The sequence below is a fragment of the Vipera berus genome (genome assembly GCF_964194415.1).
Source record: "Vipera berus genome assembly, chromosome: 1".
NCBI lineage: Eukaryota > Metazoa > Chordata > Lepidosauria > Squamata > Viperidae > Vipera > Vipera berus.
In genome coordinates, this window is record NC_138202.1 from 142682672 (window position 1) to 142709309 (window position 26638).

Genomic DNA, 26638 nt, shown 5'->3' on the forward strand with positions numbered 1-26638 from the left:
TACTCAAGCCAAGATCTCTTATATACTGTATTGACTATTCATGAATTCTATCATAGAAATTCAGTTACTGCCGTGGACAAAAACAGATCAGTTTTTAGTTTATGGCTTCTATTTACAAGAATTGTTCAGGAATCCTAACTGTAGAACAACCACGATGTGCAGAATGTTATAAGAGCCATGGTGGCACAGTGATTAGAATGCAGTACTGCAGGCTACTTCTGCTGACTGCCAGCTGCCAGCAGTTTAGCAGTTTGATTCTCACCGGCTCAAGGTTGACTCAGCCTTCCATCCTTCCGAAGTGGGTAAAATGAGGACCCAGATTGTTGGGGGCAATAGGCTGACTCTGGAAGCAGCTTAGAGAGGGCTGTAAAGCACTGTGCAGCAGTAAATAAGTCTAAGTGCTATTACTATTGCTATAAACCTAATCTGTCCCCCAGGCATTTAGTTTGCTGAACATTGTTCAATTTTTTTTCTGAAACTCAGTTGGAATCGGTGGAATTGGGCATGGATCTCCTCATCCAGATTACCTCCACAGTCTCTTTTGGTATTCCCTGGGATTGGAACTCTGAAAACCATGTGGGATTCTAATACCTAGTCATTTTTTTGTTGTTTTGTTTTGTTTTAGCAATAGGGGTCACATGTAGATCCAAACAGGACTGAGTTTTTGATATAAAAAAACATTGCAAGGGAGTTGGGCCACGAATTCCTCTGCTCCTCTTAGAGCCAAACATCTGTGGGTGCCCATGACAACTCCCCTCCCATAGCCAACAGCCTTTTAGAGGGATTTTCAGCTACTATGGAATAGTAACTAATCTCCTTATCTGTCACAAAACTACACTCCCTGCCCTATGGCTGCTAGTGTTAAAAAGAAAAATAAATGTTTTCAACTTCTTCAGTTGATATTTATGATCATTCATGACCAACCACTTTAATAGCATTTAATTAAGCTTATTTAGGCTTAAGAGTTACTTTCACTTTTGTTGTTGTTAGCTGCGAAGTCGTGTCCGACCTATCGCGACCCTATGGACAATGTTCCTCCAGGCCTTCCTGTCCTCTATCATCTTCTGGAGTCCATTTAAGTACTTTCACTTAGGAGTCTTTTAATTCAGTGGGTTTTAATTTTGAATAAAATAATAAAAATTATTATGTCAGTAGTAACGTGTTATCACCACAGTAACTATACCTCCACATATCAACTGTGAAATCGTGACCATCCACAGACATCCAGCCGATACTGACCTTCACCAATCCACATGTAGAAATCATCTTGAGCAATACTCTGATGTTTTAAAATGCTGAAACCTAAGTATTTTATTTCACTCTCAACAATATACATGGAGGCTTGCAGAATCATAACAGAGCAATAACTGCCTGCATAGGAACTTGTGTAGTCTCATGTACAAGTGATATTTTAAAAGTGTCTTTAAATGTTAGAAGACATCTATCAGAAAGTTTTTCTTGCTGTTCTTTTTTTAAAAAAAACTTTTATTGCTGATTGTTTCCTGAGTGAAATAGATTCATAACTAAACAGATGTGAAAAATGACAAAATTATTGAATATATATACATATTCTCTTTAAATATATAAGTGTTGCTATTATTAGTTCCCCTTTAGAGATATTACTAGCAATGAGCTTGCTACTCTCTCTGTTGGGATCTCTCAAGAAGCTGAGCATTGTTTGCATAGTATGGTAAGAAGCATATGGCATAAAATTTTAATTAATCTGATAAATAAGGAAGCAGGGTTGTTTTTTTTAAACTAAACTAAACTGAAAACAGCCACCGAACTTTCTGGTGATATACTGTAGGAAAGTAAGGATCTAAGTTTCTGCACTGCTCAAGTTACCACACAACTTTTATATATTTAAGATAATAAGAAATTTGCAAGCATATGCCTTATAAATGTTATGGAAATGTTTTTTTCATAGCAGTCCTGATCTCATTGACTTCAGTGAAAAATGCCCTCATTTTAAATTAATTTTGTAGTTGTAAGAAATGTATTTCTATAGATGCTGCCCAGATAAGCTGCTAGAACAAATTTTTCCCCACCCTAAATTATTTCAAGGTTCTCTTGTGTTAGTTATTGAATTTCTGATGCTTTTCAACATGATGTGAAAGCTGACATGTGCTTCCAAATTTTTGCTACATATGTCTGTATTTCATAATTGGTATGATATATTTTTCACTTGAGCACTAAATTGATACATCAGTGGGTAACTTCACAGTTATCTGTATCTAGAAATGTATTTGCAATATTGTCTCCCTATCTATTATGCTTTATATACATCCATTTGTCCTAACACAATTCAGATCACTCCAGAAATGTATTGTACAGTTGCCCTTGTCATTTTGTATTTGTTTAAATCTTTTGGCTTATTTCTTCAGAGAGCCTAATAAAACAAGGAACAGAAGATAAAATAATCATTTTAAAAACATATTAGCAACAGAAAATCAACTATAAAACAGTAAAAAAGAGGCAAAAAAATCATAAGGTAGCCCAAGTATTTCAATGCTTTTAAAAAGGATTTAAAGCATTTTTTTTAAATGGAGAATTGTTTAGATCAGAATGCTGGAAGTTGGAAGTCCATGCCTCTTAAAGTTGCTGAGATTCAGAAACTCTAGTTTAAGACCATCTGATGAAAAAGAAGCAACTCTAAAGACGTTCAAAAGGGAGCGGTTTCTGGGCCTTTAGGGCATTCAAAATATGTAACAATCACATTTATTCCTCCTGTATCTGTTGTCCAATATTTTCTACCTCAAAGTTCTTTGGATATGTGAGAATGACCTTGGGAGACAGGGAGAGCCACAAATTGGCCAACCACTATGTAAAAGGTAATCTCAGCTCAGAGAAGGAGAAAGGGCATTTCAGAAGGACCCTTCCTAGTTGTTCAGATAATAAAAGAAAAGGAGGAGAGAAATGTTTCAGGTTTTGTAAGATTTTATTAATGTAACCAGAAATGATAGAGCTAGTGTTCCTGGTTGCGTTTCTTGTCTGGACCACCTTGAAGGGCTAACATTGTGTTAGCCATTCTAAGGCCAAAACTGCACTTTTTCCTTTTCCCACCATTAGTGTGGATCATTTACGTCTTTTTGATGGCTTGGCATCCCAACCGATTGCAAATGCATCCCCTGTGCTGCTTCAAAACTGTTATTTTTCCTCCTAAGCTGTTCTAAATGTTTGTAACATTTCTTTATTTTAATCTAGTGAGAGAAGGCTCCAATGGCTACAGTGCCTGGCAGGTCAGCTGCTCTTCAGCAGCTGGTCCCTACCTTGTGGAGTAATTTCATCCTGGATAGCCAGGAGCCTATGTTGTCTTCTGGTTGGCAGTTGCCTTAAAAAAAACAAAAAAAACCTTGGGGTTAATCCGACAAAGGGCCTTTACTTGAATGGCAGTTTCCTCACCTATATCTTCCCTTTCCCAGTAAGAACCCCCCAGGATAACCTCTTTATTCCATTTGTAGCACCACCCCCTTAGGGACCACATTCAACCCAGTTTCTTTTGATTTCCACCTAGGCTGTTCCCTTTGCTTTCCCACCACTTCCCCAGAGTGCTGTAAAGCAAGTTGCAACATAGGCACATTGGAATGAAGCTACCAAGTTTCAATGAATGCAAACTTGGTTTTGTGCAGGTGAATCCTCAGTTGTTCTTTGCTTCAAAGTTTCAGTGGACTCAATAGTACAATGTAGGAATCTTCCATTTGTTTTGATCATGGCAGCATCACTGCAATGATGGTAAATTAAATGATTAGAAGAGAGAACACCAAAGGGGGATGTGAAGGCATCTTGTGAGCACCTGTCTGAGAAAGCAAAGAAAAATAAAGGGGACTCATGAGAAAGAAGTGGTCCATAAAAGGAAAAGGAAAACTGTAGTAATTCAATGCACAGAGGATCAGTCAATGAGGCCTGTCTTTTCTGCATTGGTGGGAAGGGCAAGAATCAAGGGAATGCTCAACTCATTGCCAACTTGCTGCATTGAGAACTGGCATTTTAAAGATTGGTTTCAGAAAGCCAAGACAGCACGGGACACAAGCAGGTTAGCTTGTGATGTGCCTGTTCTTTTTATTATTAAACCTTTTTGCATTAGCAGTGAAACTTAGCATTTAGAAAGAACATATTTAGGGAATACTTGCTTCTTTGATGTGGTGGTGGGGCAATGCAAAGATGCCATCACCCAAGAACAGAAAACTTTGGTTATCCTGTTTTTCAGCCAGTAGGCAGACCATTATACAATTATATTATTAATAGTCATGATGATGGCCATCCAGTTTACCGTGGGAGGCTAGAATACCCTTTATTATAAATTGCACCGTCAAGAGCAAGAAATCAGAAAGCAAGGCGGTTCAGATGACTGCAGGTTTATTGCATGCTAATGCTCTCTACAAGAATCTAAACTACTAGCAGTCAAAGCAAATTGGCTGTGTTAGAAGTCAACGGAAGTCAAGGTAGGCTGGACTTAGACGTCTGGTGGGCACGAAGGGATTTGGGACTGATGATGCACTTGACTTCTCTCTCAGACTCAGCCTGGTCATCTCCTACATGTACCAAGCCAATTTGCTGCTGGTGATGGTTGTATGATTCTGCCCACTGTCACCAACAAAAATGGACTGAATATCCAATGCATTTCACAGTCTAAATGTGCTTAAGAATAATTCTTCAAAATGTTTGGGTTACTTCTATGTAAGACCAAGATTGAAGAGGTTGAGGTTCATTTTCATTCATCGTCTTCTCTTCCCTGAACATCAGTCCAGTTTTTTAAAAATGTATCTTCAAAAGGGCAAAGTTGAACAAAAGTCAGAAGTCTTCGAAAAATGGTTGCCTTTTTTATATGCTACTGTCTGGAAGTGGCAATTCTTTAGCCAGATGAACAAGAACATGTTGCAGCTGGCTTACATTCTCCTCCAGTTGTGTAGCCAGTAGGGACTTGTCAAGTTACATATGTTTTCAAACCTCTCTCAGCTACATCAAATATCCAAATACAAAATGCAATACACAAGGGTATCATATGAACTTAAGGAACTCTCTGGTGAGCTTGAAGGGTCTATAAGGAGGTAAATGGATTACACAGAAGCATACACGAAGAATATTCCTTCATGACAGATATAATCTAGCATTTTTTTAAAAAAATCCTTAACTCTTTCATGCCATTAATCTGTAACAGAAGAAATAAGAGGAGAGATTTTTCTAGGGCAATAAATAAAATTGTGCTACCCTGCTGCTGAACTGTGTGTGGCTGCTGAGAAAGAAAATGCCCAGTAGAACAAAATCAGATTTAATGTGTTTGTTCTTTGACTAATATATTTAACTCCTCCCAGTTGGCATATAGCAAATCTCACTGCTGTTTGGGATGCTCCCAGTTTCCATCTGTGTGTGGTCAGAAGTTTACTATTATTATACTTTCTCTTCTTGGTTACTTAGTGATCTAACTATTTTTATCTATCAGTTTGTGACTTCTGCATTAGATTTCTGTAATACACTCAGTTTAGAGGATGTTTTCAAAATGACATCTTTTGAGGTTGTGATGGCTAACCATTTTTCCTACCAATATTTTACAGTCACTCATGACTGGTTTTTGAAAATGTTAAGCCACATTTTTATGCAGTGTGCTCTATAACTTCAAAATGATATCTTCTTTTGTCACTGGAGTTGCCACGGTCAAAGCTGATTTCTGCTATTGGTCCACTGGTTGCTTTCCTTTCGGTAATTTATCCATGTGTTGCCTTTCCTCTGTTAGGCTATGATGGCTTGCAAAGAGATAGAAAAAATTGGTAGCATTTCAAGTTAAGAAGTCAGTTTGTTCTGGCTGCCCTAAATAGCAATGGTGGTGACCAGGTTACCTGAAGAAGAATGTCCTTCTATCTTTACTGTACTACTGCTGTGTATGTATGGAATATTATCATTTTGCTCATGAAAACAAGCAGGAGAGAGAAAAATGAATGGTCTTAGGCATATGAAATAGGATCAACCATACATCTCTGTTCTGAGCACATTTGCTAACATCCAGAAGAATCCACTTCCTCTGTCCAATTGGTACTAAGTGATGTGAAAAGAAGGAGGCGCTATTGGCTGCCCATAACTTTTCCAGAATCATATACTGTATATTTATTTATTTATTTATTTGTTTGTTTTTATATACCGCCCTTCTCCCGAGGGACTCGGGACGGTGTACAGAGCAAGGTAAGTATACAGTTAAACAATGGTAAAAAACAAATGAAACCCAAAGAGCTATAGATACAGACGAGAAAAGAAAACAGGGAATCTCATGGTACAAGCCACATACTGACCATGGGCATGTTCCTATGCTTCAGGTCACAAGAACACCAAGAGTGGAAGCTCCAGAAAACTTATATGCATCTCCTACAGGCTACCTCCAGGCTTGGTGCAATTGATTTCTCTTCTCTTCTCTTCTCTTCTCTTCTCTTCTCTTCTCTTCTCTTCTCTTCTCTTCTCTTCTCTTCTCTTCTCTTCTCTTCTCTTCTCTTCTCTTCTCATCTCATCTCATCTCATCTCATCTTATCTCTACTGCACTAATCCCATTAATAAACAATGAACATCTCTACAGCTTATGACTAGATAAAGCTCCTGTGCCTTGAAAAAAGATATAGTAGACAGTAAAGTTCCTATTTTTTTTTGTTTGCCTGTCTCTGTCTGTCTGTCTGTCTGTCTGTCTGTCTGTCTCTCTCTCTCTCTCTCCCTCTCTCTCTCTCTCTCTCTCTCTCTCTCTCTCAAACATTGATATAACTGCCTATCTTGCAACCAACTCAGAGTGGAAGATGTTCAGTGTCACTGGGGGACTACAACTTTTGTGCGGAAAGGGGAAAGGACCAGGTTGACATCTTTGTATGGGGCACATTAGACCCCTTGGTTTGCAAGACAGATAGCCTTCTCAGTCTAGTCCTATTTCTAGCTCAGCATGAGCCTTCACCAGGACAACAGAAAGTGATTTGGTGAATTGATGGAATAATAATGGTGTCAAAAGAACTTAAAATATGTTCCACTTTTCTTTGGGAGAAGGAATGGAAGTGTGTTGTGATTGGCTGCTTTGACACTAGCTCACTTGCTCTTGTTTTTTTGTTTTTTCAGAAAGATGTGTCTTTTTGATTATTTGCAAAGCAATTTAATACTATGCTGTGGTTTGAGAAATGTGACATTTCAAACTAATATAATATGTAATAATAGAATTGGAGGTTATTTATTTATTTATTCAGGTATATAACTAGGTTTATCACCATAGGCTATACATTAGTCCTAAAGCAGATTTCTCAACATCTCACGGAAACAATTTTGGCATGAAAGAAATAATTTGCATTATTATTTACGTTACTATTCTCTACAAACTGATTTGGACAGTGAGAGTGACTGCATATAAAGTTAATTTAAAGAGTGATAAAATGTCAATCCCTATTAAATGACACATTTGACATCCTTGTGGGTTTTTAAAAATTAAATACAGTATTGTCATAAAGCTTCTTTATTTCAAAAGTAAACAGTTAAGAGTGATGTTTAAATACTACTGCTCATTGTTCATGATGGAAAAAGTTTTACATGTGTAATTGCCAAAGTGTTTGCTGCAGCACTCTGGGGCAGCAGAACAAATTCACAAGAGCACCATAGGATATTTTAAATTTTTGCGACGTCCATTTGCAGTGCTGAGTTTTGTGACTTCCATTTGCAATGTCACGTCTCTGCAAAGATGGGCTTTCAAAGGTCTTTTGGTCTAGAAATACTGTGGAAAAAAATTCAGAGACACTAAGGGTTTCTGTGAACCAAGAAAGTTTGATTTTAAACATCTGATTTTTCTCTCCCGTAGCAAAACGTGTCTTCAGCAGCATGCTGATTAGAATCATCTAATTTTTATGCCCTGCCTCCTAGCAGTTTCAAGCCAAGCAGATGAAAATAGCTGGAATTTCTGATATATAGATGACAAGATTTACAAACAGCGGACTTAAAAAAAACAAAAAAACAAGCGCAGCTCATTTCAAAGCGGTTTTCCCTCCATAATTCATTTCAAAGCAAAATTTTCTCATTCCTTTGGTTTTTTTAAAAAAAGAAAAGACAAAGAGGATGAGGAGGGCACGAAGAAGAATTTTGCTGAAAGAGTAGAGTTGCTTTGTTTTTTATACCATGATGAGTGAAAGAAATGTTTAAAAAATATCACTTTACACTGAGATTCATACTGAAATGTGAGAATGTGATTCAAGCCAAGCCAAAAATTGAAGCTCAGAATTAGAAGGGATAGACATGGCTTGGGAATCCATTTTCCCACATTCCTCGGCCTCAGTCATCCCAGCTAATGTTTAAAAGAAAATGGAGTGTGGAAACAATGAAGTCATTTTGTTTAGCTGAAAAAAAAGAAAGAAAGAAGGGGGGGGAACCACTTGAAAACCACTTTCAAATACTTTCTTTCTTTCTTTCTTTTTTAAATAAGCAGGTATATTTACTGGAACCACTTCTAAATTAATGGGGAAAAAACTTACTAATGGCACAGGTTTCCTAGCACATAGATAGACACAAGACACATACAGAGCTTATGCTCTGTCAGTTTGTCACAACCAGCTCTTCGTGGAAACCTTCTGACATTGCTGTTATCAACAGTGCTTTTTATTGAAATGAAAACTTCTCACTTGACAAAAGCAAGGCAGCGCAGAAAATTAAATTTAAGGCCCAAGCAAACCGATTTGTAAATCTTACTATAAGTGCACAGGTAAATGTATAATCAGTGTTTGTTCAATTCTACCTTTTCTATGATTGCCCCTTTTCTTGGTTTATATATAGTGAATAAAACATTCTATTGTTATGCAATGGGAAGGAGACTGACGAAAAGAAAAAAAATACTGTAGCTGAAGATTGACAGAAAGTGTACTTTCTGGTGTGGAAAATCGTTGTTGGTTGAAAATGCTTAATGAAGTTTTAGGAGGCCAGGAGATGCAACATAGGCAGATCAGTTGCACAGAAAGACATTGCATTATTTTCACTCATGTTTCATAGCTTAGCTTGAACCTGTATGGCCAGATTTCTCCTGAAAAACTTACCGTAGCCGTGTAGCTAGCAAAAAACTATTTTCCTCTGAATCTTAATGCTGAAGAAGGTCCAGGGATCACAATTCAACTGCTACCCACCTCTGTACTTTAAAAGTTGGAAGGATGGACAGCTGCTTATTAATACACACTGCCTTCACTATTTTAAATGTGATGAGCTAAAATGTTAAAGCCTATAGAAGTGTCCTAGAGGATATATTTAAGTGGAAGCATTTACCTAAACATAGAAATAAATTGAAAAGGAGTGCCATGGTATGTAAATTATAAATTATATAAACTGAGTATTTTTATATAAGGCTCATTGGAAAGAAAAATAATATTTAATCGCTATCCTAGATATGAAGTGGAAAGCTTCTAAGATTTATGGTGGGAATAAGTTGCAACAGCTGCATTTTTTCTTGACTGAAATCTTGAATACAATTTGGATTATGGTCCCTGGGATGGGGATGGGGGTTGTTCATATTATCTAAAGCTCCTTCAAATAAAAAAAGGAGGGTGAAACAGCAATGTGCTCTAAGGGAAGGCTAGAAATATGTCTTAGTGATAAACACCTTTTTGAAACATCAAATAGTCAGCATATATTAAGACAGAAATTGGATTTTATGGTAGTGACTGGGTGTCATGATAGAATAGTGTTTACCACCAACATTAATGCCATCTGTAAATTTACAAAATTTGAAATTATGTTTGTTTTATCTTTTATTCCCTTAACTATTTTAAGCTCTATCATGAAGAAACCCTGACCGTTAGATAGTTTTCATTCTAGATAAAAGTCTGCTTTGAAGTTGAAGTATTTTCTTTGAAAATTGTTCAGAGGTTTAATGCCTAAGATCAACCATTTTTTAAAAAAAAATATGTACTGTTTCCCAGTTCCCCCTTTCTCCTTCAAACATATGCAAACAATAGGCCTCAAACTATTTTGTAAATAAGTAATTTCTAATCCAGCTAAGATTATGCAGCTGTAAAACCGATATCCAAATTCACCAATTTATATTGAACAGTTTGGTTTTCATTGCTGACATAAACCAGAAAATACATGGCATATATTCACTTTAGCAGACATATTGTTTCAACTTTTATCTTCATGCTGCCATATTGAATAACATCCCAAAGAATTGCTAACTGGAACTATATTACTATTTTTTTTAAAAAAAAGCATTCTTAAAAATATAACATTTTCTATAGGTAGTCCTTGACTTAAGACCAAAATTGAGCCCAAAATTTATGTTGCTAAGTAAGAAATTTGTTAAGTGAGTTTTGCCCCACTTTACAACCTTTCTTGCCACATTTTTCATTGAATCATGGCAGTTGTTAAGTTAATTACATGTTTGTTAAATGAATCTGGTTTACCCATTGAGTTTGCTTGTCAGAAGGTCACAAAAAGTAATAACATGATCTCGGGACACTGCAACCATCATAAATGTGAGGCAGTTGCCAATTGTCTGAATTTTGATCACGTGACCATGGGGATGCTTCAACAGTTGTAAAGTGATGCTGTAACTTTGAATGGTCACTAAATAAGCTGTTGTAAGTCAAGGGCTACCTGTGCATATTGCTCAGGTCATATTTAATAACATTGCAAAAGGTTTATATAAAAATACCAATATAACCTGGCTGGACAAATATATTTGAAATGTGTCCAGATACATTTATCCAGATTTAGAATAGTTCAAGGAAGATTATCAAACTCTGATTCTGTCAGTCAAAGCAGAAACAGATTTTTACTCATTACAGATTTGGTGATGACATTCGTTGATGAGATATTTCTCTCCAAACCAACTTGTTTGTTTGTATCTTAAGTACAGTACATGTCATTGACCTAAACAGTGATTTATAAGGTTTTTTAAAAATCTAGTTTATACAGTAAAAGCAGATGAAAACCAGCTAAATCTAAATTTATTTTTTATCTATTTAAATAAGTAAGTTTTAATAAAGTAAGACTTTATTTTTGCTACTAATAAAGATGAGATATAAATAAAATATATTGGTTGAGAAGAAATTAAGTTAAAATTAATCATTGTTAATATCACCATGAATTATCCCTTGATGATAGTTACATTGTGAGTAAGGCTTTGTAACGGGAAAAAGCTGAAGAAAATAACAATGTGCTATTTATGTTCTCTTAATGCAACTCAAAGATCAGATTTTATATTTCTGCTTAGTATCCTCAGAATGCCATCCAAATTAGAATATAATCATATCATATAGTACTCAGAGGTCCAAGTGTGCTGAATTTACAGTATATGAAGAGGCAAAATTCCATGCTTAATTGTTTGACATTTGATGTTTCTTTTTTCTTTGTTTCAAGAAAATACAGTCACTATATAGTCCTTCAGGTGTTGTTCAACCCTAGTTTCCATCAGTCCTAAGGAGAACAGCTAGTGCTAAAGTGTAATTGGAACTGTAAAATGTAATCCAGAATACTCAAAAGGCCTGAGGGGAAAAAAGCTGTACAGAATATTGGGTGAATTATTATCAAGGAGTTTACAGAAGTATATATTTCTCTTTATTTATCACAGCAGTTGTAGTTTCTTGACAGACAGCATAATACTCACCAAAGCCAATACGAAGTATGTCTTCATTTTCCAGGTCTGGATGTTGATGGAATATACAGAGTCAGCGGCAATCTGGCAACGATACAGAAGTTACGATTTGTTGTCAATCAAGGTAAGTGATTCCTTTGCCCTGCAATGTTTTGTTTAGTACTTATCAGTCTGAAATGACAATACAATGGATTTTAGAAGCTGTGGTGCGTTAGTGGTACAGAATGATGAGTGGCATTTTACAAAAGAGAGGAGAAGTGAACAGATACAGGCCATATCTAAGAACAGTTTGGAAGAGAGGAGAGGAGAGAGAGATGCAATTGTCACATTTTATAGAAAAGGAAAGATAATAAAAAAGGCAAACAGATTTCTATCTCTTTTCAGAGATAGAATACTGATAAAGATAAAGAGTGGTTAGAATGCAGTATTGCAAGCAAATTCAGCTCACTGCCAGGAGTTTGATCCTCACCGACTCAAGGTTGACTCAGCCTTCCATCCTTCTGAGGTCAGTAAAATGAGGACCCAGATTGTTGAGGGCTGTGAAGCAGTATATAGTGTAAGTGCTACTGCTATACTGCAGTCTCAATTACACAGTAGAAAGAGGACTGGACATGGAAGGATTATCACAATTGGGAGAAGGAACTAAAACCAAGGCACTTAGCAATAGTGTAATAATAAGAGAAGAGACAGAAATAAAGGAATAGTCAAGATAAATTTAAGCTTTTTGTGACTTCACTAAAAATAGATCTACTATTTTTCCACGTATATACAAATTCTGCAATACTAAAAAACAGATCTATTGCTCTTCCACATATGTACAAATCAATCTTAGACAATAAGAAAACAGACTTCCAAGGATTTAATGGTCCTGCAGACTCACACAGATCCCAACTAACCATTATGTAAAAGGTTATGCTTGGCCTAAAATGATCATTTTACCTGAAAGAAGAGCATCTTTGGCAAGAATACAATAGCATACCGAATTAATGAAATATTTTTTATTCAAGTCCATATGTTTAAAGAGAGTGACTGGCAAATGTTATCTTCCTAATTAAAAGGCAATGCACTTTAGTATTGGAATATACTAATACCACTGGTGTTACAGTCTGTATTGGATAAAATCGAAGCAAAAGGCTACAATTAAGAAAGGGAAGATTTAAATAATACTTCTAAGTATTCTTTGTAATTAAATCCTTAGATATAGTTCAACTTAAAGGCAAAAGACCATCAAATATTTGGAAAAGGAGCAGTATATATTCCTGACGCTCATTTTTAAAGGAAATGTATAGTTGTTATGGCTCTAAATCTGAAACTGTAGGAGGCTTAGATGATTAGCCTGTTTCAAAATTGTGGCACATTTTTGCCATTTATAATCTTTCTTTCATCTTTATTATAGGTCTTGGCCTTTTAGCTAAGAATGAGTATAAAATTATATTTATTACAGCCTCACAGAATCTCTGCTATGTCATTTCATTTCATTTAGATCCTTCACCTTAAATAAATAAATTTAAATTCCAATATGCTGCACTTCAGGGTATTTTAGTTAGACCTCCCATCATACCTAACCATTGTGGTCATTGAGAGCACCAAGCCAGCGTAAGTTGACATAAAACATATTTCCCGAAATAAGTATGTCTTTCATTTCTTTATATTCAGAATAAAATAATACTTGTCATTCTAATTCATACAGTGGAGACAGGAACCAGAATTTCCCAAGAACCCTGAGCCAAAAACCAGTTGTCTCTTGCTTTACACCAAAGTTCGTATCTTTTCTTTATGTGACCCCAGGGATATATACAGATAATCACCTGGGAACCTTTTCCAGTGTAGAATACTTTTCCAATAGTATGAGACCCAAAATTTGGAAAGCCGCTTAATATCACTGTTAAATCCATGAAAATTTACAGTAATATCATTGTTTATCTTACTAGTGGTTATCTATTGGGTTATATTGCAGTAAAAGGGAGCTTCTGTTGAGTTAACCTCAATTCTTGCTGATTATATGGATTCATCACCCACATTTTTTAGGCAACAGTGCAGAAATGATGTCATTGTCCTCTTCTGGGATTTGTTTTTTGTTTTGTTTTTGTTTGTTTTTTCAGTTTCAAATCTAATATGTAGTATTGAGATTTCCTAGTGGTGCCCCCCTTCTAAATATTTAAGTAGTTGGAAATAATTGTAAATTATAAATTAGTTCATTTTGCTCTGCTTTGAGTTCTGAAAGTAGCAATCCCATGGGAGTCCTTTGATTTGTTGATATATTTGCCCATTGAATCAAAAGTATGTGGTTAGTCAGAGGTTGATAAGATCCATGATTCTGGGTATTGGTGTATATCATTAGGTTGGGTGTGCTATGGAGCAGCTCAGTCATGGATTCTTTGGCTAATTCTGGGTGTATGGATGTGAAAAGGGTTGTGACATCAAATGGGGCCATGATTTCATCCTCATCTATTGTCACATTTTTTTTATTCTTTAGACACCCTGTAATGGGAAGTTCATAAAGTATATGCTTCCCCCTGTGAGCTGTCTAAGCTTTTTTGTTAATTCTTTCACATCCACCACTTAATTCTCTTAATTCTTAATTCTCATCCACCACTGCTTCTCTTTGGTGATTTGGCCTTTCTTGGTGAGGTCACTGAGAATTCTCTTGATCCAATGGTCTAGTTCCTGTATTGGACTGGTATTCACTGGGATGTAAGTTTCTTTGTCTTCTACTAATTGAATTCCCCAAAAACTTTAAGTCTGGGAGACTCCACTTCCAGGCCAGAGTTAGGTCCAGGAGCTTGGGCAGGGAATCTGCTACACAACAGGGAGGCTGGTATAGCAACAGCATTTTTGTTCCTTGAGACCAACTTAAAATAATTTCACAACTGAGCACTTGTGGACCAATGTCCCTGGAGGCCACCAGAAATTCTCTGATGATAACAGCTATACCCATTCCCTGCCCTGTATTTAAGCAGGTGCCATACTCTATATCTATCTGTGCACATTTCTACTCTCTGGCCCCCAGCAGGTCTTGGTGATAAAAACCAGATCAGCCTTCTCTGCAAGAATTACAGTAAATGTGGTAAGGAATCCAGGCCATTACAGATTATAAGGTGGGCCCATCAAGATGGAAGGATGACACAGACTTCTTAAATGATCTGAATATATTTTTTGGAATTTTCAAGGCCTCAAATAGCACCCCTGCTAGGAAAGCTCTGCTCAATCCTGATGAGCAAGTGCTTAGCTTTGATGTCACCTCTGTTTGGAAAACACTGGAAAGTTAACATTCAGAAGGCAGCAGGCCCAGATAACATCCCTGGGTGGATTCTCAGGGAATGTGCTGATGAACTGGCTTATGTTCTTACAGATATTTTCAATCTCTCATTGCAGCAGGCAGTGGTTCCATCATGTTTTAAGATGGCCATTATTTTGCCAGAGCCAAAAAAGTCCACAGTTATGAGTCTCAATGATTACTGTCCAGTTGCACTGACATCCCTCATTATGAAATGCTTTGAGAGGCTGATAAAGGACATTATTGTATCTAGCCTCCCACTAGCATTTGACCCACTTCAATTTGCTTACTGACCAAATCACTCTACAGAGGATGCTATTACTTCTGTTATCCATCTGAGCTTGGGGCACTTAGAGGAAAGAAATACTCACCTGCATTTGCTGTTTGTTGACTTCCTTGGCATCTAGAATGGCTGCGGCTGCATTGGCTCTTGAAGGCAAATAGTTTTGGGAGGGATAGTAAGGGCTATAGGCCACATGATCAGGAAGATTTTAATGTGTTTGAGCAACATGTTGGAACTAAGGTAACATACAACATACGACCAACAATCTTTGCTGGCATGGTGAGTTTCTAGTTGTTTTGGAACTGTTGGTGAGACTGTTAAAAGTCGTTGGCACTGTTTGAATTTGTTCTACCAGCAGCAAGATCTGACTGCTGGCCCAGTGATGGATTGTATTGCAAATCAGGGCTGTTTCCAGAGGAGGCAGAGGAAGAGAGGACCTGGAGCTTATGGAGAAAAGGAACTGGATGAGGCTGTCGGCAGGCCCAGAGGAAGAGAGAGAGGCTTTTGGAGGAGTTGGTGGCGGCAGCAGCGTGCTCCAGGGGCGAAAAGAAGCAAGGCCTCTTTAAGGAAAAGGTGGAAGAGTCAGGATCAGAAAAAGGAAAGAAGGCGAGGTTGTCAGAATACAAGCGAATTTTAGGGCTAATCCACATGGAGCCCCATTTCCATCTGTCCTGTGTGCCATCGTTCACTCCCTAGAGACTAAAATGGACAATGTGAAATTTGAGCGGGCCACGAACAAGAAGTATATATTGGAGGTGGTGACCCTTTGAGAGCTGTATGCAATGAAATTTCATTTTGATGTATGCCGATTGGTGTACATTCAAAGTGACAATAAAGTTATCATCATCATCATCATCATCATCTAGTAGACAAACTAGACCTTAAACACTCATTTGTGCACGAGGATTCTTGATTTTCTTACTAACAGGCCCCAGTATGTGTGAGCTAGAACAATTATTTCTAACACCATTTTTTGAGCACAAGTTCTCCTCAGAGCGGCATCCTAAGTGCAGTGCTGTTCACCCTGTTGACCCATGATTGTTGTTCTAGGTTTGCCACCAACCATATTGTGAAGTATGCAGATAATACAACAATAATGGGCCTTATTCAAGATGTCAATGAGGGTGCGTACTGCAAGGTGGTTGAGGGTTTGGTGAACTCATATAAGAAAAACAGCCTTTTTTTGAACATTGGTAAAACCAGAGATCATTTTCAATTTCAGAAAAGGTAAGCACAGCCATGCTCCTCTGTGTATTAATGATTCACCCATGGAGATGGTTTCCAGCATAAAATTGCTGGGTGTGCAGTTAATGAGTAGGCTGGCTTGGTTGCTCAGTGAGACACTGGTGAAGCGAGCACAGCAGCACCTGCATTTTCTGCATTGCATGAGAAAAGTACATATTCCTTCCCCTGTCCTTACCACTTTCTACAGAGGGACAATTGAGAGCATCCTGTCATACAGCATCACAGTCTGGTTTGGAAGCATCACTGCTTCAGATAGGAAGACAGTGCGGAGAATGGTGAGGATGGCAGAAAAGATTATTGGCAGTTCCCTCCCTTCCATCCAGGACATGGCATAAAAGTGTTGCTTGAGCAGACTTCTGGTTTTTGCACTGTAGCACACAGCCACAGGATTGCGGAGCTCTGTACCCCACAGCTGATTTCGACCTGCCAGGGGATCCTAAATGGGTCTGAAGTTGCCCCGGAGAGGTGATGAAAAAACCTGATGATCACGAAATGATGGCAGTCATTCCGTTTGATCCGGGGGAAACTTTCTAACCTAACAGGAGAAAGGCTAGCTGCACACCAGCATCTAGCCCAAGCTACTTGCAGCTGAAGTCTAAGAGCATGGACCAGGACAATGGTGAACAGTGTGCTTGGAAATGGTGAAAGTATCAATCTTCTCTCCTCTACTCTGTAACTAAGTCCTTGGGAAAGATCCCCAAAGTAAGAAAACCTCTGAAAGTGAAGGGAGGGGACTACATGACCACTCCCTCATAGATGGAAGCAGCAAATTAACCTTTAAGGGGGAAAGAAATATATTGAAATCAAAGTTAAAATACTACAGTCTGGATAAATCTATAAATTTTTTAAAAAACTTCTAAGATTATATTTTAAAGGGTTTTGATGAAACTATAAAAATAATAATAAATAAAATATTTTTTGCCTGAAAAAGCTGAAAAACAAACAACTACTGACACCTAGTGGAGAACTAGAACATAGAACATTGACAACACTGACTCAGAAATTGGCAAGACTCCCAGAAACAAAGAATAATTTGTTCCCTTGAACTTTAATAAGCCTCAGCTGGGTGGTAACAAAGAAAGAATACATACTGGGCCAGCCATAAGATTAAACAGTGTCTGAAGGAAAAGAAATACTTTGACTGTTCTCTAAACTCAAGAATTGTTTACAGAAAAAGAAAAACTTTGACTCTGGGCTAATCTTTTAGGGGGGAATTTACAGGAAGGTCTCAAGGTGGCTAAATATACTGAATTGCAATTTTGACTGGTTGACTAAAGGTAAAGGTTCCCCCGCACATGCGTGCTAGTCGTTTCTGACTCTAGGGGCCGGTGCTCATCTCCGTTTCAAAGCCAAAGAGCCAGCGCTTGTCTGAGGACGTCTCCGTGGTCATGACAACTGACCCCTGAATAAAAGAACTGTTATGAAATATTAATTTTATTGATGCCTTGACAATTGGAAATACGGTGGATTATAAAAACTATATATAAAGATTAGAACTATACAAAATTGGGCTGTTTGGATTCTGAGTTTGGCTGGTTTGATAAGGCTAATTATAGAGACTATGGCACTGATGAAGGACTATATGAAAGGGGGAGACAACATGGATATTGCATACTTATCAAAAAATGACATAAAACCACGTTTAATACTTACTCCTAACCCACAATCAAAAAAACACTCAGAAAATGAAGGTAAAGAACATAAACTAGAAGAAAATCAGCGAAGCTACAAATGAAGAGTATTATAATTTAACACAAACAGGAAAAAACCTTCAAGACTTTGGCATAACAATAAAAATGGAAAAGATACTTTATTCATCAGAACATCAAAATAAACCTGAGGATAAGAAAGAAGATTTAAGAAAATAGACTATAGAAGTGCCAGGAAAATCATTAGAGTTCGGGAGACAAAAAGCATATATTCTACACATCCTGTCTTCTCCCAACAATACTTACAAAAATACAAGAACTTCCTGGCAAGCAGAATAATATCAACTTGCAAAGCTACTTGGCAAAAGAAAAAGGCCAGAGACAGATTCAAGAGATTTGACTCACCCTACCAGATAAAGTATTACATGAGCAAACACTTTTTTGAATACAGTTAAAAGAACAGATAATTTTGGATGTAAAGGGGCCTTACATATAAGAGGGATAAGATATATAAATAATATAGTATTTTTCAAAAAGAGCCTTGGTGGAGCAGTGGGCTAATGCCTCCTTAAGTAACACCAGCTGCCTGCAATTAGTGCAGGTTCGCATCCCACCAGGCTCAAGGTTGACTCAGCCTTCCATCCTTCTGAGGTAGGTAAAATGAGGACCCAGATTGTTGGGGGCAATAAGCTGACTTTGTAATAATGCCGCTTGGGGGGTGTGTGAAAGCCCTAATAAGCAGGCATATACATAGAATGAAGGCTACTGCTAAGCTTGTAAGCCGCCCTGAGTCTTCGAAGAAGGGCGGGATATAAATGGAATTAAAAATAAAAAAAATAATAATATATAAAATGTAAAAATATTGGGATGATGTATGTGAATGAAAAGTTTGAAATTTAAAGGTAAATTAAGTTGAAGAGAATTAGGACTAAGGAATGACAGAAATACTGAGGGGAAATTAAGCTTAAATAAGAACTTTGAAAATAGGATATATAGTGATTTAACAAATTAACTTTTACAAATATAAGTGAAATATAAACTGATCAGAAAAGATGTTATAGGTAGATGTCATAAAATAGATAAGCAGTATAGTATTTTTATAACCTATTTTTTATGCAATATGAAAACATTGGGATGGTGTATCTAAATGGAAAATCTGGATATTTAGATGATTAATATTGAGAAAATTATGATATTAAGGGGAAATTAAGCTTAAATAAGAATTATGAAAACAGGATATATGGTGGACTAATAAGATGATTTTTATAAAAACAACACAAGTTGATAAGAAAAAGTCATACATGGACGTTATTATTATTTGTACAAACATGATGAAATGTTTATATTTAACCATTTATGCACTGAAAACATTAAGAATTATATTTGTTTAAGGCTGAAGAAGGAGAATACTATTGGGAGAAGGGAAGATCAAAGAAATATATTATTAATTAATATACTAATTATGGAATTACAAAAAAATAATTATTAATTATTAACTACTATTGATTTTTTTTCAAAATATATGATCCAAGACAACATGCTGTATACTAAGTACTAAGGATTGTTATTGTAAAAAAAATCAATAAAACATTTTTTTAAAAAGTGTTGCTTGAGCAGAGTCTGGAAGATTGTCTGGGACACTACACATTCTCTTCATGACCTGGTTTCTTTGTTACCTTCTGGGAGGACGCTTTGTGATATCTGAAGCAGAACATCCAGATTCAGTCACAGTTTTGATCCACACAATATTAATCTTGTGAACTCTAAGCTTCCTCTTTCCGCAATGTATTCAAGATGGACAGTGATTAATATTTATATGTTATTTATATGTAAAGGTATAGGTTCATACATATGTTGTATATAGCATTTTTAAATGTGTATTATGTATGTGTACACTTTTGAGTGTAAGCAACAAAATTTCATTTTTAATGTGGGCCAATGTGCCCACAGTAAAAAATGACAATAAAAGTTATCTAATCTATCTAAATCAATGATAAGACAAGCCTTATTACAAGCTGATTGACAGCCTAAAACCTGGGCTGCCACAGCAGCAGCCTGAAACCCAGACTTCCACAAATCTGCTGAACAGGTAAATAAATTGAGTTCAAGGGTCAAAACATGAGATTGGCACTAAATACCAAGGAGGCATTCCCAGCAACAAGCCCACTCCTTATCTGCCACCATACTTCTCATTACCTGACACCACTGTAATATGCTGCCCTGCCCTGCCTCTACCACCAACTGGCCCATCCCTCATCCATAAAACTCTTTTATTAATCTAAAAATGGGGACTTCCTCCAATCAATAATTGAGGGTAAGGTGAACCCAACAGGTGGTATGGCTTTTCTTATTGTTACCACAAGTCTACTATTTCAGATTTCCCATCCCCACCATTGCTTTAGAAAGGAATAATAAAGATAATAAAGTCCCTGATATTATTATTATTTTTTAAAAAAATCTTCTCAGTAGCATCATCATATTTTATATATTTTCTCTGTTCAAAATAAAAAAAATATCTTCATTACAAGATATCAAGATTACGATATATTTTAATACTGTGTGCAGTTCTTCATTCATGGCAGCTAAACTGATCCAGTTATATAAGATGCCTAAAAAAAAATCTTAGTGACAATATTTTGAGTGTGATAAGTGCTTTAAAGCAAAATGTCAGTAATAGTGAGTTTGAATAGGAATATCAGTATGAGTTGAAATTCCAGTATGAATATTCAAAAGACCCCCCAGAATTTGAATATTTGCACAAAATATTATAATATATTATGGAAAAATTGTATACAAAAATATATACTGAGGAAAGCAGGCATAAAGATACATAGACTATTGAAAAACACATATATTTTGGAAAATATTCACAGAATGACAGCAGATGAAAACAAAAGTTAAATGGAAAAATTAGAAGAATTGGAATTGAAATATTCATTTATGCTGTTTCATCAGCAATGATATTTTGCCTTTTTAGAAACTGTAAAGAGGGGAAAATAGGATTCATATCAGCTCATGCTCATAGGGTGTTCAATATTATATTGAAAAATCAAGAGCAATTGGGAAGGAAGGCTAAGAGATGTAATTTCACCAAATGAATGAGGTTGTTTTTAAAAATTGAGGACAACAAATGTATTCTACAGCTTGTACTGGATTGGGAATATACTGATTGCTACCATTTATTTGGTAAGCTAGTTATTAGATTTTTTAATACCCAACCCTCCTATCCCAAAATCGCCTTCAAGGAGGCAATAAAAAAGAATAAAAACCAAAACAATTTAATTAAAATGCAATTAAAATATAATTCAATAATTACAAACTAAAAAGTTAAAATAACTATTTTCTAATGTTAAAACATGGTTTAAAACTTTTACAATACTAAATTAAAAAGATACAGCTTGGTATTTTTTGCTGAGGACATAAATTTAAGACTAATCAGAACTCCAAAATAAGTCAGTTTTATTTCTTCGTTTATCATACTTAGAGACCACCTCCCTCCCTCCCTTATAGAGTGACTCTGAGGATGTACACATAGACATAAAAATATAAAAGCTTTACATAAATATATAATAAAAACAGTTAAAAACAAAAGTAAAATAATTAAAATTCAGAATTAAAATGCAGGGGAGGGGCTTGGAAATGATTTAGGAGTGAATACTGTCCCATGTAGATAATGAGCAGTCATTTGCTTAAATGGATCTCTTGTATGTCTTCTTATCTGGGCAGGCCCATAATAGCAGCCAATGTCGTCTTTCAGACAACCAAAGCTTAAATAACTTAGGACATTAAAATGTAAAATGAATATTTTACTATAATTCTGAAAAATGACATAAATTAGTTACTATAATTCTGAAAAATGACATTACTACTAATGTGATTAATTCTCAATATAATATTCTGCTTAGCTGCATGCTGTCCCAAATCCTTTGTATAGAGTTTATTTTAATAAACTAGTTGTGTTGCAATAAAGATATGACAACTCTTGCCACTGACTCAGAAAGTGTTGTTATTTGCCTAACTGCACAGATGCAGTGTTGTTCACTCCTTCTGATTTCAGTATAAGATCTGCTTGACTTGCCTGCCAATCTGATGATATAATTTGGGCCAGTCACTCTCTCTCAGCCCAACCCACCTCACAGGGTTGTTGTAGTGGGGAGAACAGGAGGAGGAAGGTGTGCTGGATATGTTTGTTGCCTTGAATAAAAATAATAAAGGTGGGATATAAAACAAACAAGTAAGTAAGTAAACCACAAGGAGCTGCAATAGGCTAACTTTTATAGCCACTGAATCAGGATTAACTACTCCATTGAAGTCTCAGATTGGGCTGGTGCAAGGTCTTCCTAAAATGGTTTATCCTATAAGGAAATTTGCCATTTCATCTGAAACATTTCCTAGATAGCTGTCCTTTTTTCTTTTTCTTTTTTTGGCATCCTAGTAGTAAGAATATTTCTTCACGTCTTCTTAGAATTGGATTTATCCTCAATAGGGGACTAAACTTCAGGCCAGCCTGTGCTAGATGGACAATAGGTCTGAGGCCCTGATGGTGTAGGTGAGTCCATTTCTTCGTTATGCTAACTAGGAGGTTGATTAGGGTCATTGTGGGTTAGTCTCTCAGCTTCTATGTATGCTATTTATAATTTTGTTTACTGTGTTTATACATTGTTAGTCATCCAAAGTCACATACTGAGATGATGGCCATATTAAATAAATATATACATTATCCTAGCAGCATACCTTATGCAATATTAAAGAAGGAGGCAGGTCTGCCTAAAGTAGAAGAAAGCACACGTATTCGTATTCTGTCTCACTGCTCAAAGATTGTGAGTTTTTCCCCCAGAAGGTCTAAACCCTTTGCATGGTGGACAATCAGAAATCAAGGTATTTGTAACTGGATATCCCTGCAAAAAAAACCCCCACACTAGAGAGTGACCATTCTGATTATAGGCTATGAAGCCTTTTTTTGTTTTCTGACAATATTCTAGAGACTGGATCAAGCTATCCTACGTAATCAAGATACTTAAACTAATTAACTGCTACTGTATATTCCCGAGAGCACTCACATTAGAGCATTGCCATATCCTTTCTGCAGCTCTTCTTCAAGAAAAATAAATTTAACAAATAAATAAATCCCTTACGAGCTAAGGGGTTTATGCCCTTGTGAGAAGAATCCATTGAATCTGTAGCTCTTTTCCTGTCATATTGCTTCCTGTAAGGATGCAAGTACCCACTTTATAACTCCCTATTTGGCAAACTATTCAGGAAAATTCTGATGTATTTTATGTGTATTTATTTTTATCACACCTGTAAGATTTTCCTTCTTTCAGTTTTGCTATATTTTGTTATCTTGTCTATAAAACTAAACCTGACCCGATCACTTTAATGACCTAATTATAATTTTATCCTGTGTTTATTAGGTTTGAAATAGAAACTGTTTGAATATTTTGATTATTTTATTATCTCACAGAATTCTGTTTGGTGACTATCATAAAGATTACCACCACTACATGTGGGTCACCATCACCACTTGGAAACTCAGGGACAAGGCAAATTCCAAAAGGATTCCCAGATTACAAACCTGGTTTGCTTGTTTTATTTACTCTATATCTGAAACCTTTGTATCCAAACTTTCTCTGGGATAATACTTACAAATGAAGCTAGAGATTTAGTATTTAGTATTTAGTATTTATTAAATTTTTATACCGCCCTTCTCCCGAAGGACTCAGGGCGGTGAACAGGGCATATCTTAAAACTACAAAAGTACAAAAGTTAAAAAAAGAATTAAATTATTGCCCACAATAAAAACAATAAAAAATATATATAAATATTAAAACCCTAAGTGATTCCCCATCGGGCCAGGCCAGCTTGTTCAAATAAATGGGTCTTTAACCCGCGCCGGAAGGAGCAGAGATCCGGTGCCATCCGGAGCTCAACCGGCAGCTGGTTCCACAAAGCCGGAGCGCCCACAGAGAAGGCCCTCCCCCTGGGGGCCACCAGCCGACATTCTCTGACTGGAGGCACCCTGAGGAGGCCCTCTCTGTGGGAACGCACGGGGGATATGTAGAAAGATTTCTATACTCTGTAGGTTTCCAGTAGAATCTGATTTCTAATAAATAAATGAGTAGTTTATCTAAGTCCATTAGATAAATGAGTAGTAGGTAATAGGTATAATATATGAAAACTTAAGTAATTGTCTTTAGTGTTAAATTTTCCAAGATGGAACATGATACATTGGGGGCGAGGGAGTGGATGAGTAGGAAACGTCAAAGAAATAGGAAGTATTTGAAATCTGAGTTTATATGTGTCATGTTTTCAAAAATTGTAAAACTACTTAAAAACAGTGTTTATTATTAAGTGCTGGTTAACATGTAAAATTAATGAAATATTAATTGCCTGCATATCAGATTCTTTGTTTACCAAATATTTAGCATCAGCAAAGAAACCTGACTTTTGAATGTTCTCCCTTGCTTTGAAACTGTAAAATATATATGCTGTTCATAGATCAATTGTCACATTTGGGGTATTTATATACACTCATCAGGAAAAAGATTTTGTTTTTTTTTAAATGACAATGTTTATTATCTACAAAGAACATAATGCCTTCCTCAAAAACAAAAAGATTATTATTAGAACTGGGAGATTTTAAAAGAGAATGGCAGATCTTTATAAAGCAATAGGCCACCTGGTATTAATAGGAGCTGATTTTATTTTCCACAGTAATTAGTGATAAAATAAAATTATTCCAGAGAGGGTCCAGCATCTAATATAACATTCAAATACAAACTGTAGCCATAAAAAAATAAAACAATATGAGAATTACAAATACTTTGGTGAGTTGAGAATATTTATTAACAAAACAATTTAATAGTAAAGAAATAACTGCTTGATAAATTGTTACAAAGTAAAAATTACAATAAAACTCTCTTGATCCATGCTTTGCAGGAGTACCATTACTGTCTGTGCAGTTGTTTAATAAGGATTTAATTGGAAAGATAAGTGAATGCACATTTAAAAGTATTGTTAATTTGCTTTATAATCACCCAATCCTTCACAGTATTGACAGCCCCAGACACAAACCCTTCTCTCTTTTATAAGTACTATTTCCATATGTACATAATAAATTCTGAATCTGTAATTGAATTTTTTATCTGTAATGGCAATGCTGACATACCTTGAGCTTTGGATATATCCTTTTCTAAAGGTAGCATACAAATATTGTGCCCAGTTATAGACATGCATATATTGTGCCCCAGTTAAAGAGAATTAGTTGCCTGTAGATTGAAACACATACCCACAATTATTCATGATACAGCCATGCACCTGCCCACCCCTAGCTTTAGATGTTACTGTATATGAAAATATTTTGGTATAACCCAGGAAAAAATAACAGATCCACCTGATTAGCTGACTGCTTTTATGTACCCCTTCTCCAGGCCACTGAAAATAAATAAAGCTTTGTATCAGGTGTATGTCTGGCAGGAACAAGCTTCAGAACAGCAGAAGCATTTTCAAGAAGCTAATGGTCCATTTTCCTAGAATTTGGCAAGAATGTTCTTATAAATTCTCACAGAAAACTGACTGGAGTCAAATATAATTGCTATCTGTTGTTAAGGAGAGAAGCTTAAGTTGTGGGGGTTAACTCTCAGGAAAGACCAAAAATTCCTTTGAAATCAGATCAGTGAAAATGAGTTGGGTGTTTATTTTATAGAGAAGGAGGAGGAGGAAGGGGAGGAGGAAGAGGAGGAGGAGGAGGAAGAAGAGGAAGAGGATCATACAGTTTTGACTGCCCAAGCTCTCAATATAACAGACATACTGTCAGAATCCATTTATATCATATTCATAAATGTATGTTTAAAATGTTGTTCCTGGATTCTGCCATCTCCTGAGGAGGAGGGAACGAATGTGTATTGAGCCTGTATTAGGCATTTCAAAGGAAAAGAGAAGCCTTTTGAACTGGGGGAACAAAAGGGAGGGCTAGCATCTGGCTTGTGTCATGGAAGAGAGCAATAAACATAAAAGGTCCTAAGTTCCTTTTTCCCACGAGAGGGATGATACGAGGTAAATGATGGGGGGTTGACCAAATGGGGTTAAGGGGGGGTTGAACCGGGAACTCTTTATAAGGTTTTAGCTTGTAGAACAATATTAAGTCCTGTCTTGTATTCCTACAACCAAGCATGTCATAGTAAAGATTCCTTTTGGACTAGATTTGGCTCCAAGAGTTTTGTCTTCCTAAGACGTGGTTTGGGGTGGGTCCTGACACATACAGAGGAGTTTCTGTTCTGTTCACAATTAACAAAAGTTCTGGAGTCAAGAGGTTTGGGGTCACAATACCCAGACAGAAGCTCTCTGAAGTCTTAATGGCCACATGGCTGCAGAATTCATTTTTTGCACCTGTCTTCACACATACAGATAATACAGCTCAACCTACCAAAAACATAACTGTAAAAGACAGACTAGGAATATGCAAATTAAATAAACAAGAAAATGGTAAGAAAACACCTGTCTGCTCTAGACAAGTTCAGATTATCAGGACTGACAGATTACATCCCAGAGTTCTGAAGGAGCTGGCAGACATAATCTCAGAGTCATTGAACTATATCTTTCATAGA

The 26638-nt window shown here is 36.4% G+C and overlaps 1 protein-coding gene across 1 annotated transcript in view; it reads left to right on the plus strand.

Moving 5' to 3' along the window:
* ARHGAP15 (Rho GTPase activating protein 15) overlaps nt 1-26638 on the plus strand; it is a 485392-nt gene that overhangs the window by 300494 nt on the left and 158260 nt on the right. Inside the window, exon 11 of the mRNA XM_081336568.1 lies at nt 11625-11702. Coding sequence (XP_081192694.1) covers nt 11625-11702 — 78 coding nt within the window. The remainder of the gene's footprint in view (nt 1-11624; nt 11703-26638) is intronic.